Raw genomic sequence first — 13625 nt, 5'->3', positions numbered from 1 at the left:
TGTCATTCTGGAGTGGAAATAAGTTTGGAAACGATTTATTATGCACTATTTCATTTAAAAATGACGTCCGAACTTTTGACATAACCCCTGACCTTCAAACTCTGGGCTGACCTTTTGACTCCAAACATCACGATCGCGGCTCAAAGATGAGTGACGGATTTAACAGGTAACTGACAGATTGATTCGTTACAATGATCCTCCTGTAAGTGCGTTTATAGTGTCCATGTGATATCATGAATGCACAGGCCCCTGAAGCAGATAAATGATATTACTGAAATACCGGACCCATATATAAAAAACAAGGTCCGTCACTCGCCATCTTCGCCGAAGTTGAAATCTACTGTATTGTTTAAATTATATGGACATTTACGCATGTCATGTTCACAATACCTCCCCAACTCCCTCCACATACGCCCTGCATGCCACAAACCTTCATTTTTTTGCAATGTATTACCTATATCAGGTCATTTTATCGCAAACTTGGCTCAATCACGGCCATCGGTCACTGAAGTAAACAAAATCTCCGCGTTCAATGGCGTCGAGCGCTCTGATTGGTCGGCGTTCCAACCATAACAAACGCACATGGTGATAATCACCACATACTTTTTTCGGGGAAACATTTTAGATGACAGTTGCGGAAAAGGGATGAGTTAACATAATTCATTTTGAATTATGTCGGTAATCTTTGTTTGTAAGTTGTTTAACGCCGCACTCAGCAACATTCAAGCCATATAACGGCGGTCTGTAAAGGAGTCTGGACCAGACAATCCAGTGATTGCCATCATGAGCATCAATCCACGCAATTGGGATACGATGACATGCATCAACCAAGTCAGTGAGCCTGACTCTTACGACAAGTATGGGTTGCCGATGATCTGTTATAACCTGGAATTTTCACGGGACTCGGTCCTTGAAGAAAAAGTGTGCGTCATCTCAGTTTTGCTAAATTTGCAAAATGACCTACACGCGTGGTACGCAGAATCATCCAAGGTAGTTTTGAACAATATCCAAATGGTCAATCTTTTTTTTTTTCTGGCCAGTATCGTTCTAAAACACAAAAGGTCCACATTATCAGAAGCAATCAATTTATTAGCATATTTATAGCTTGGTGCAAATTATGAGAACGTTTTTATATTAACCAAGATCACTTAATAATTGAATATTTCTTGAAAGCGAATTATCAAAATATCCCTTTTTCAGAATTATTCAACAGCTTGGGTACGAAAAACAATTCACGGCGCCTAACTGTGCAAGAGTTACCGTTCCTGGGCTGACCTATACCTCCTTTGATGGCCATGGTGAGTTGGCATTTTGAACAGAAATAACTTTTTTTTAGATTCCTCCTAGAATTGTAACAAGCATAGAACTGAACCTGTAATTTTGCAGATTAATAATCCACAAAGATTTTTCATGAGCTCAAGGAATGTAAATGATTACACACGTTTAGTATATCTGGGCGAAAGAAACAACTTCGGTTGTGTGGACTCATCAGCCAACAGAGACTAAAATAATTGCGACTGAAAAATACTCTTGTGTCCTCAAAGCCCTTTACACAATCAAAAGCTTTCTTTGTCAATGTTGAGCTGTTTACACTCATCAAATGGCAGGAATTATCTTGCCAAGATGGAAACTACACAGGAAAATGTTTTGTTGTTGATATGTGTTATGTTGTTTTGTCATGTGGAGAAGGTGGCGTTGGCAAAGAAATATATGGTCCGTTGATGGGCTGCAGCAGAGGCACCAGCTTAGTGCCTATAATACTGTTCTCCAAGAGCTGAATAGAGAGGATTCCAGTGCCTATGGCAACTATCAATGGATGGCATTGGGTGACAAGGGAAACGTTAAGGTTCCTTCTCGAAAATGTAAATGTTTCTTGCATTCCGATTGCCTAAATTACATCAAAATGTGATGAGAAATACGATCGGGTTTTGTATCAAAGTTTTTTATAAGCTTAGTTTGGTTTGGTTTGTTGTTTAACGCCGCACTCAGCAATATTCCAGCTATATGGCGGCGGTCTGTAAATAATCGAGTCTGGACCAGACAGTCCAGTGTTTGATATCATGAGCATGGATCCACGCAATTGAAATCGATGACATGTTTCAACAAGGTCAGCGAGCCTGACCACTCGATCCCGTTAGTCGCCTCTTACGATAAGCATAGTCACCTTTTGCGGCAAGAATGGGTTGCTGAAGACCTACCCCGGATCTTCACGGGTCGGCTTTGTTAGCGTACCAGCACTACATGGTTTGACAGTACTATACCCGTGTTCCTTGGTCACAAACATCTAAGAACAACATCACTTCGGTCTTTACTCCCACAACAAGCTCACATGTACGCTGTGGTAATCCATGCACTCCATCACTAATCCATCACTTATTTTCAGCTTCTCCTCAACCATGGAGCGTCGTCAGTATCATACATTCCTCCCAGATTGACACCACAAACGCGCCAGAGGACGGAGAGTCAATTCTGGGTCTTCACCATCTCTTTGGTAAAAACACCATATTTGTAGTTGTGACAAAGGTGCTCTTTTACGACAGGCTCTATGATGAAGGTGTCGCAAAGGCCCCTCTGTGTATGGACACCAGCGTCAGCAACGTCGGAAGAAGCACCGTCGTGATTGACACAGTGATGACATCGGGTCAAATTCCACTGGCCAAGTATCAAAGTAGCTCAATAATAATGGATAGAACCCATGGAAATCCCGTCGAGATTCCCCAGCAATGGAAGAGTACATACGGTCACTTGTGCCAAACAGGCGAGCCAATGAGATTCCGTGCTCTCGAGAGGCCAACTGACCAATCATGTGTAAGCAAGGTGTCGGCTGGGCGTGTGTCTTATAGCGATACCGACGCTAACCGCCATCTGAACTTTTCAAACTATTTGAGATTTTGCTATGATGGTTTTATCAGCGGGTATCTAAGAAATGATCGTACACGATTTCCCCGACAATCAGTTCAACTCAAATCTGCTTTCGCATGGTACAGGAAACAATGTTACTATGGTGATGACCTTGAACTTGAGTTTTGGGAACACCAGACAAAACCGGGTACCTTTTGTGTAGATATGTTGAGAAATGGTGAAAGTGTTTATCAGTGTTTACATGAGTTTTACAACATCAAAAGTATCAGAAGTTCTCTGTGATAAACAATTGGGTGTGGACGCCAATACTGTGCATAGTTAAGGGAAATCATATAAGTTCTTGGCTTATTACGAGGGGGAATACTGTTAGTTATGGTGTCTATAGTTGCCGCATACGGTTTCATATAAGGTTAACAGAACAATATTAAGGTGGGAGTAGGGTGATTTTCCGTTTGTCTGCAATCTCTAACCGATCTAATCAGACAAACAAATAGGTATTTTCATCCAGAAAATATGGTCAGTTGTAAACCTTTTCAACATTCACTATGATGGCATTCACAAAGACATAAACAAAAGTACAAAAATTCAGAGAGCAAAATTCAAGATTCTTCAAATGGCCGCGCCCACACTGGTAGTAGCGATGTTACCGAGAGTGAAGCGAAGGAGCTTGAGTTTTTAGTAAAGTGAGATCACTCTAGTAACTGTGTCTCCAAGAAATGTATAACACCATGACAATGCGTTTATAACCTGAGAGAAACATATATCTGCCACTCACCACATTAATGTTGGCGTTTAATAAGTGAATTAACATAGGATCAGATAAAAGACAATATCATCAAAAATATATATTAACCGTATAAAACACAGTGCTCCAAATGAATTAGTATTTAATTTGAGTATTTACTCACGTGTAATCATTCTCTATGGGTGTTTCAATTTACTTTTAATAGTCCCGATCAATTGATAGAATTAATTTTTTTTTAAATTAGTTATATATTCGGAACTAAGGAAATAGTAAGGCGTCACTTCATTTTCCAAATTATGTGTGATTGCTTGGATTTCTGCCCTGGTTATGTTTGGTGTTCTTGTTGCACCTGCGGAAAAGGTTTCATTGGGCACACAGAATGTTAATAAACTCTTGAGGTTTTCACATTTTTCATGTTATTTGTAGCAGAAGCTCAACGTTAATTTGGCAATGGTGATTTGTTTTTGCATATTGTACGTATGTGAACAGTTTATCAGTGCTGAAGCCTTCTTGGTACACCAACTGTTCTTTACACTTTTGGTTCCAACACAAAATTTATTATTTAATGTTTACTTCACTTCATCAGAGAAGTGTTCCCAATTCCTGTAAACATGGCACATCACACAATATACAGATGTTTCCTCAACTAGAGACAACTAGAGCCTTCTGACACTGGTGTGTCCACAAGCTTGTATACTGCATGTCCATTGCACACTAAAATGTTAAACGCTTTAATTTTCCGCTTTTAAGTTAGTAATTTCTTCATATAGGATAATGTATTGCTATGTTATCGCATATCTTCATAATTTCACAGCTAATATCAGTTCTCCAACAATTACCTCATGATGCAATTATTATTGTATCTTCCACTGTAAGCTTGTTTATGTACTGTCCAGCTGATCCTGTCTCATTTAGCCTTATTTTAGATTCCCATTCTCTTTTTCCTGACAGCTAACCCCGTGAGCAGGTTCATGTGCACATTATGCAGTAATAACCAAATTGAATCTCTAACGTACAGAACTTCTGACAATTTCCAACAACTACCCTCCCTTTTCTTTATTGCCCTTCTTCTGTCTCTCTCTCTACATGTCCTTCTCTCCCTCCCTGTCAGCATCTTCCCGAGGTAAGAGAGTTAACTGACTATAAAAGTCCAGTTTCCACCCTTGCCGAACTTGGCTGGTATTATGGAGTTACATTCTGGCTGGGCTGACGTGTCTCAGTCCAATCACAATCGTGCAACGAAATCAAAATCAGCTTGGTAAACTGTCTTGCAGATTTCGGTAGATTGCAAGATTTACAAAGCATGTGCACCGCTAACTCGTTGTCAACAGATATATTCCAGATCTTTTCATGTTTTTAATCAAGGTGCTTGCGTGATTTGATACACTTCGCGATGTAAGACCCGTTTAATCGCAATTTAAATCTTGATTTTCGATCAGATCATCTTCACTGGGCGCCCCAATTTTGTTTGAACCAAATGCAAGTGATACGAGAGGTGGAATCTGATTGGTCCATAGGAGAGGCTTAGAAGGGACATAACTCGTAATAACCACTGGTGGCGCGTGGACGCTGAAAGCCTGAAGTGATGCCGGTCTTCACGTTCTAGAAACCCACTAGCACGAATATGATGATGACCAACCAAGGACATAACACCGATATTTTAACGTGTGTTTTCAGTTGGAAAACACCTTAACGCGTTTTATCATACACCAGGACCTTGGTTTGGGTATGATGCTACAACGGGGCACCCTGGACAGACTTTGAGTATGATGATACACCAGGACGGCCAGGCCGCGGTTTGGGTATGGTGGTAAACAAGGACATATAGGTCATTGTTTAAGTTATGTGTGACAATTTGGCGAGATTTCAGTTTTGAGTATGAAATAACTACTATGTTGGCATATTAATTACATGTGTCATGCAGTTATATCAGTCACAACACACCTTTTAATTAGCCTCCAGTCTTGCTTTTCGTACTGTTTGAAAAGGTAGCGGAATCAACACATCGATGTTGGTGTCACGCCATTGTTCACTGCCATGTAAGTTCTGTGACTGTGTCTCGTCGCATAGCAATCAGCATGATCATGTTTGTTGGGAATTGTTGGAGCATTACTCTCAGCAAAGCCTATTGATCGCTACCTATATCCGACGCTGTGCGGAGCTGAGTCAATCGTCATTGTTGACAGGTTGTATAAAGCTATGTGGAAGTCACGTGACCATCACATGAGCGTAAACTATTTATATATAACTTCACAGTACTTGTGCATGAACGTTATCGATGAACATTCGTTTGGTCGCTGGTTTGACAGTGTTGTGATATAATTTCCTGCTACAAGGTAAGCTGAGATATGATTAATGAATAATATTGCAGTTTTAATGTTTATTATAACGCTGATGATTGTTAGGCTTAAATTTAAATGAATAACCTACCTCACTGTCAGAAAGGGTCTGTAGATTTGCTGATTTACCAAAGATCATCATGAGGGGTCCATAAATTTATATTCACACCCACTGAGACGTTTGTATAAAATATTAATTTGCCGCCTGAGGTAACTATCCATGGTATATGTTCTGTGTTTGGCTGAAATATTGAGGGGATAGCTCGGAGAAGTATGCATAAAACTGTGTAATTTATACAAGGGGTCACTAGGTTGTGGGTTTAAACCCTAGAATACGACCCGAATCACTTGCGCTTTCCCTCCAACAATTGATTTTACTCGCCGTGATAATTCGAGGCTGCTAACCTCCTTCTGGAGGCTTTTGGTACGTGAGTGAGTGAGTATGATTTTACGCCGCTTTTAGCAATATTCCAGCAATATCACGGCGGGGGACACCAGAAATGGGCTTCACACATTGTTCCCATGTCGGGAATCGAACCCGGGTCTTCGGCGTGACGAGCGAACGCTTTAACCACGAGGCTACCCGACCGCCCTACGTGATTGAGACGTGAGACACAAATGAAATCGTATTTGGTTGGCAGATTCAACATTTAAAAACATTTAATTACGTAAAACGATTTGACGAGAAACATTATGTCGGGTCTCAGTTTGTATTCATGTGAGATATAAACATTGGCGGCGACACATTATAATAAGGTGCTTAATCATTATAGTATGTATATGATATTTGCAAGACATTCGGCTGAATATCTCTCTCTCTCTTCTAAGCTTATTAATTGTGTTTGTCCTAAATTTGATAATGACCCACATAAAGTACTTTTCTACTTTTCTTGGATCATTCAATGTCTATCACTGCATAAAATATGATACATAACAAAATATAAAAAATGTCGTGTACAGCGTTAAAGGTTTGAACAAACGGATCATGGCAAAAAAGCTTTATTCGTGAGAAGCTCTGTACTACACAGATGGACCAGTTCATATGTGATGGTTTAATTTTGTCGATAAGTGAGATATTCAGATGGAGAAACACGTAATTATAATTCGTATTGTTATGAAAAAGATAAAGACGAATGTTGCTGCTCGGAGGTGGATTGACAGTAGTAAACTTTAATGTTATAGTTAGTTTGAAGGGGTGCCATATTAAAGGGCCTATTTCCAAAACTGGTCTAGATTTAGGAGATAAACCTACTGTGTTTTGAAATTTGATGTAGTCCCACTGTAGAGCAGATACGTCTTATTCTAATTTGGGACCGAGCGAATTTTTATGAATCGATATTTAGGCTATCGATGTATTCATACGCACGTTATTTGTGTGAAAAGGCTTAGCATATTTGAAAGGGGTTTCCGTATAAAAAAAGAAACCTCTTTTAATCCAATCAGAATCAAGCATTCATCAATGTCATGGTAGGATTCATAACGAGTGGTCTTCCGTGAACTGAGACAATGTACGTTCTAGACTGATATACTTAAAATCATATAATTTCGAGACAACGTGAGTGAGTGAGTGGTTTAACGCCGATTTAAACAGTATGTCAGTCGTATCGCGTGTCTGCTTGATGTAGGAGTACAGCCCGAAGTAATGCTTGTCTCAAACGTTTACCACTTTGGTGAAATGTGCTGACGAACGAAGAAACATTATGAGGGTGCGCCGGAATTCGAAACGACAATCATATCTTACTGGCACAGCGATTTGCGGTGCTTCAGGTGACTGTGTCAACCGTGCCCCCAGGATGAATAGAATCAATGCTTGTAATACCCCGGATAAACACACCCGCTGTTATTTTTAGTCTGAGAGGTAATATAGTGTTAACACTTTTCCCTTTTGTATGGTTCTCAAAAACACAGTAAACAATAGTCAAGCTGTATCACGACATCGTGTATATAATCGAACCTGGGTCAGTGAAAGCAGGACATGATATGACATGATTTACAGCCATGATGACACACAATGAACACTAAAAACATATCCTCATTTTAGTCGGCTCTTACGACAAGCAAGGTCATTTTATACAGAAATGATAGAAATGGAAGGATGCTAGAATATAAGTGCCTCCACCATTCTGTTCCAGGCATTCCCAGCAAGTGCAAAATGTCAGTCACTGTAGACATATCCGAGCTGAAGAGCAAAGGCTACACCGTGGTGAAAGACGTAATGTCACCAGAGGACTGTGACAAGTATATCAACATCTACAGCAACTGGCTTGCACAGTTCAATGATTCGTGGCCAATCTCAAGCAACTCTCTGATCCAACGATACGGGATTGGTCACATGGAGCCATCCTGGGGAACCCGCCAAAAGTCCAAGAAGGTCTTCGAGCAAATATGGGGCACTGACCAACTACTGACAAGCTTTGACGCAGTTGCAATTGGGCGGCCACCTGAAGATGGCGAGGAGACATTTGCCGTCCCGGGGAAGCATTGGCTCCATTGTGACCAGGGCGTTGAGCGAGTTGGACTCCACGCCTACCAAGGAGCCGTGTATTTAGAGGCTGCTGATGAGGATGACTGGACGTTTGAGGTTCTGGAAGGTTCGCATTTGTTGCACAAAGAATTCTTTGAAACTTTTCCACGGGCAAAGATTAGAAGCATCACCAACAAGTTCTACGGCCTAACAGATGGAGACGTGGAGTGGTACAGTTCCCATGATGGAGTTACGCGACGAAGGGTCCCCGCCCCTAAAGGAGGGATGATCATATGGGATTCAAGACTCATCCATGCCAATGTTCGACCGATGGAAAACAGGCGCCACCCTGGGAGATGGAGATACGCTGTGTTTGTTTCCATGGGCCCGGCCATATGGGCCAGTAAGGAATATCTCAGACAGAAGAAGCAGGCGTACCAAGGTCTGAGGATGACGTCCCATTGGCCCTGTAATGGTCTTGCATTGTTCTCGGATATGGAGGTAGGTGGAATCATGGCCACAGAGAAACTACCAGACATAGCCTGCACAGATGATGCTAAACGTTTGGCAGGGGTTCTGCCCTATCTTGGTCAGAAGAAGGGGCCGCCATGGAGGCCTGAATGGGCAGAGGGCAGCAGGGAGGGACGTGAGATGACAAGAGGGTCTACCCCGCTGTGGGTGGTATTAGGAGTTGCAGCGATATCCATTGTCACTGCTCTTTTTGTAAAGAAAAGTTTCATGGGATAAACTGTCTGACGCTGTTCACTTCAATGAAATCTGAAACAGTATTATTATTAAGGTTGCATCAGCATTGTTTCAGCCACATGACCATGTAACCATCACTTGCACATACAATTCCACTTCCTTAAATGAAGGTTCATCAACTGGATATATTTTTTAAGATATTCAAGACCACATACCATCATGATCTTTGCCAATTGAAACAAACTAAAAAAAAGCGTTTGGCAAAGTACTGCCTATTTTCCCCCGTACTGCGAGTTCAACATTAGAAGGCATGATGTTATTGGGGAGAGAAATCAGGACTGGCTCCTTCAGCCAATGATTTTAGATAAGACTGAGAAGCTTCGTCCTGAATTGCAATTCCTGACAATACTAGACCAAACAGATTCAGTTGGGTGTTTATTCAGAACATCTTATCTCATATCATTTGCATAAGCCATAATCTCATTGTATGAAAAGAGAACCTAAGACATTAAACGATGTTGTGTGGTGAAGTCATACCCTGCTTATGATGCATCCTGGATTACACTTTATGAGCCACGATTGTCACCAAACTCTTTCAACACAGCTGTAGATCATCACATACTTATTGTTTGCGACATTGTTTTGGGGAATATCTTAATGGGACTATGCTCCACGAACTGGTGTCTAGGCTACATCTGTTGTCATTCTGAAACTGGGAAACTGGGGCATTATCTCCTGTGTTGCAAGATATCAATAACTGTTTTGAATTAGCTAGAATTTGCTGAGTCTACTTATTGGTTGGAGACTAGCCCCCTATAGATATTACATATATATATATTATTTATTCACACACACTATATATATATATACATGTATTTATATTAGTAGATTGTGAGTATGCATGATTAAAGTTTATTTTCTCAGACTTACAAGATTTTGTTTTCATTTTAAACAATCACTAAATTGGATTGGGTAGTCACTTGGTTACATATCAAACACTGGTTTATTTGGTTGGACTCAATTATTTACCATCTTGATATAGCTGGTGCCGTGCTGACCATGGTCAAACAAAGCACACACACACAAATTAATAATATATATTTATTCCAGGAGATTGTGAATATTCATGTTAACATGATTAAAGCTGATTTTCTCAGACTCGTGAGATTTTGTTTTGTTATTTGCAACATAATTTGATTGGGTCGTGAGACATGGATCAGGCAATCATGTCATATGCGAAAGGCTTAGGACGTGGTACAAATTGACCACTGGTATGTTTGGTCCGGACTTAATTACTTACCTCATATTGCTGGTGTAATGCTGACCATGATGTAAAGCAACAAACAAAACAAACAAACAAACAAACAAAGCAAATATAGAATTTAATGATTGAGAACAACTTGAACAAGATGCTGATGACGAGATATACAACAACAATGCATCTACTGAGGCTGAGGCCATGCTCTAAAGTCACAATGTCATCTTAGGGGGGAAAAGTGCTGGATTGTATGACCAAATTTATACAAAACCACCCCAAAATAGCTAAGGGTTTTCCTGACATTACTTTTTGATATCAATTGTACTGGTTATTGAGAATGACAAAAATCCAAGTACAGACTTCTTAATGATCAAAGCCAAAATGTGATCAGAACCAGTTTGGAGATCATTTAATGAGCAGGGCCCCGTTCCTCAAAGCGATCTTAGGGCTACGATGATTGTAAGCCTATGTTAAAGTATGGGACTTACGATCACCTTGGTGCTAAGATCTCTTTTGGGAACGGGGCCCCGCACATCAAGATGATTTGTGACATGATAAGTACTGCATCAGAAAAAAGGCATCACTACTTCAAGGGCCTGTCTACATTATATCCCTTCATCACCTGTGAATACATCTGACCCACAAGCAGTGTAGAGGTGACCTGTGTCTATTCTGTTTCAGCTTATAAAATGAGGATGTGTACAACTCATGGAAGCCGAACCATCCCTTCTCCATGCATGAACATTTCAGGAAACAACCATTCCCTGAAACCAAAAGTATACAGGTGAATGATTATCGTACGACTTGTTTGTTTAAACTTCTGCAAGGCAACAAGGGATTTATCTTTCTTTTCAGATAGTAATTTCATTTCGAAGACATGAAACATTTTTTGGTGTTTCAGGACTAGTTATTGATCCCTCATTAGAAGCAGCTCTGGAATGTCATGGCAAACAATAAAAGTTGTTACCAATAAAATTTGTCATGTCTTCATGTGCACCCAACTTCAAAATGACATTCAAACACTCTACTTCAGGTCATTAGGTCAAATTTCTGTCAGATTTTGTAAAGAAACTTTTCTGCTGGTCCATTTACTAAGGGGGTCATAATCTGTGTCTTGATAGATGTAATTCAAATGTTCATTGGTCACAGCAGCAAACAATGTTGTGGGCCTTGTGGCAAAATGAGGAGACCCAATCAGTACACATATCGCTGGATACTTGGGCTGGGACGGGTAACTCGGGTACTCGGGTCGGGTGGGTACTGAGTAGAGCCCGGGTACCAACAGGAATACCCGGACCCGTGGTTAGTCACGTGATATATTGTTTTGTGACAACAATTATCTAAAAGTCTATGGTTACACGACAAGTCATTAATTTTCGCATGTCTTTGCACGTATTCCTTCTGACTTTTATATGTTGGAATAAAGACAAAACAGTCAACTTCAGTGTATGCATGACCAGATTGTTTTATACATGTATCTAAATACATTTTGGCAGGGCTATGGTAAAAAAAATTCCTAATCAGACATCTCTTGAGACCTATAGCAGTTACCTAAAGGGTCCGGTAATAGGGGGGTGGGGGGATTGGGTGGGGGTGGTACCGGGGTAGTAAATTTGGACTCGTTCCAGCCCTACTGGACACAACTCATATTGAAAGAAACCTCTACACTGCACAGGTGCACCGAGCATCCCAAGGGTGATGGAGGAATTTACATGACAGTATACAAGCCTGCATTGTGTTGACAGTGGGGTAAAGGCTATTGTATCGTGAGATCTGATGTTATTGTGCATCAGTGCATTGTGTCAGGCTTTTTATCCACTGTATGCAGTAATAGAACAGAAACCCTCAGGTCTGCGAGACAAAAGAGATAGAACCTTTACAAAAGCCAAAGAATTTCATTTTGTGGAACATGGGTGGCCCAGTCGTCTGAGGTGCTGCTATTTGCTGTGCAGAGTTGTATCCCTTGGGCACGGTAGAAAATTATGATTGTTGGTTTGAATCCTGGTTCACACCATTATGTTTCTAGATTTGTCAGCACCATACCGCAGTGGGTTTCATCAAAGTGGTGGACGTCTGAGACTTTCATCACATCAGACTTTTCTCCCTCATGATATTGATATAACTGGTATACTGTTCAAAGCAGCGTTAAACCCAGCTCATTAATGATTATCACACAGCTTGTTTGTATAAACTGCTGCAAGGCAACAAGGGATTTATCTTTCTTGGTTTGTCAGTACCATACACATGCCCGTGGGTTTGAAAGCGTTAAACGTTTGCGACCTGCATCACGTCAGGCTTTCCCCGATGTCGGAGAGACCAGCAATACCAGATCATACAGCAGCTGAAATCAGACCCGAGTCAGATCAGACCACAGCTAAGTGCTGATCCATTGAATTAAAATGGATTGTTTACCTCAAAACTATCCACCAGCAAGGCATGAATGGCAAGATTTACTCCTGGAGTTCCCCAACCCCTCTCACTGTCCGTGCCCCTGGGTTTCATCGAAGGGGTAAACATCTGAGACCAACATCATGTTGGCTTTCCTCCCAAATAGCAGGTATATAACTGCAATACTATTCAAAGAGGCATGAAACCCAACTCACTTTGTCCTTTTGAGTATCCTTGTATCTTGGAAACCATTACCTGAAAGAGTTCAGTTTTATACCACTTTGAGCAATATTTCAGATAAATTTGGAAAAACATGTTGGTTGGTTGGTTTGTTGTTTAACGCTGCACTCAGCAATATTCCAGCTATATGACGGCGGTCTGTAAATAATCGAGTCTGGACCAGACAATCCAGTGATTGACATCATGAGCATCGATCCACGCAATTGGGATCGATGACATGTATCAACTAAATCAGCAAGCCTTACCACCCGATCCCGTTAGTCGCCTTGTACGACAAGCATAGTCGCCTTTTACGACAAGCATGTGCCTGTACCACAATTTAAGAACACAACTTTGCAGAGTGAATTACAGCTACTAAGATGACTGAATTTCCATGTCCCCTGTCACATATCTATATACGAACTTTTACAATAATGTCAACTCAGCAATATCAAGATAGATTATATTCAGAACACGTCAATATTTTAAAAAAACATCATCTCTCTAAACAAATATCATGATTGACAATTGTCAGGCAAAATATATCTGATTAAACAAAACTAAAACATTCTACGATATTCGAAAAATATTTTTCTTTCAAACAGTTTGCAAATGCTTTTGAATTGTAAGGCACACTGTATAAAA

At 40.6% G+C, this 13625-nt stretch overlaps 2 protein-coding genes across 2 annotated transcripts; both read left to right on the top strand.

The window, feature by feature from the left end:
• The first annotated feature begins 29 nt into the window (after positions 1-29).
• On the top strand, positions 30-4004 carry LOC124129090. The gene is made up of 3 exons (XM_046492572.2): positions 30-166; positions 1201-1298; positions 2384-4004. The coding sequence occupies exons 1-3, from the start codon at positions 147-149 to the stop codon at positions 3142-3144; spliced, it is 879 nt and encodes a 292-aa protein (XP_046348528.2). The 5' UTR covers positions 30-146; the 3' UTR covers positions 3145-4004.
• A 1741-nt stretch (positions 4005-5745) lies between these two features.
• On the top strand, positions 5746-10338 carry LOC124129092. Its single transcript, XM_046492575.2, has 2 exons — positions 5746-5943; positions 8079-10338. Exon 2 carries the CDS (start codon positions 8099-8101, stop codon positions 9155-9157), a length of 1059 nt encoding a protein of 352 aa, XP_046348531.2. The 5' UTR covers positions 5746-5943; positions 8079-8098; the 3' UTR covers positions 9158-10338.
• Positions 10339-13625: the final 3287 nt, after the last annotated feature.

This window comes from Haliotis rufescens, unplaced genomic scaffold (assembly GCF_023055435.1).
Source record: "Haliotis rufescens isolate VD_foot unplaced genomic scaffold, xgHalRufe1.0.p SCAF_13, whole genome shotgun sequence".
NCBI lineage: Eukaryota > Metazoa > Mollusca > Gastropoda > Lepetellida > Haliotidae > Haliotis > Haliotis rufescens.
Note: the sequence above shows the minus strand (reverse complement) of the source record. Positions and strands in the feature narration are given on the sequence as shown.

Bases quoted from the DNA above. Each gene is read 5' to 3' on its own strand.
- LOC124129090 (XM_046492572.2), top strand. From the start codon at position 147: ATGAGTGACGGATTTAACAG. The intron at 167-1,200 runs GTAACTGACAGA...TCCCTTTTTCAG, and splicing joins ATGAGTGACGGATTTAACAG to AATTATTCAACAGCTTGGGT. The intron at 1,299-2,383 runs GTGAGTTGGCAT...ACTTATTTTCAG, and splicing joins TACCTCCTTTGATGGCCATG to CTTCTCCTCAACCATGGAGC.
- LOC124129092 (XM_046492575.2), top strand. From the start codon at position 8,099: ATGTCAGTCACTGTAGACATATCCGAGCTGAAGAGCAAAGGCTACACC.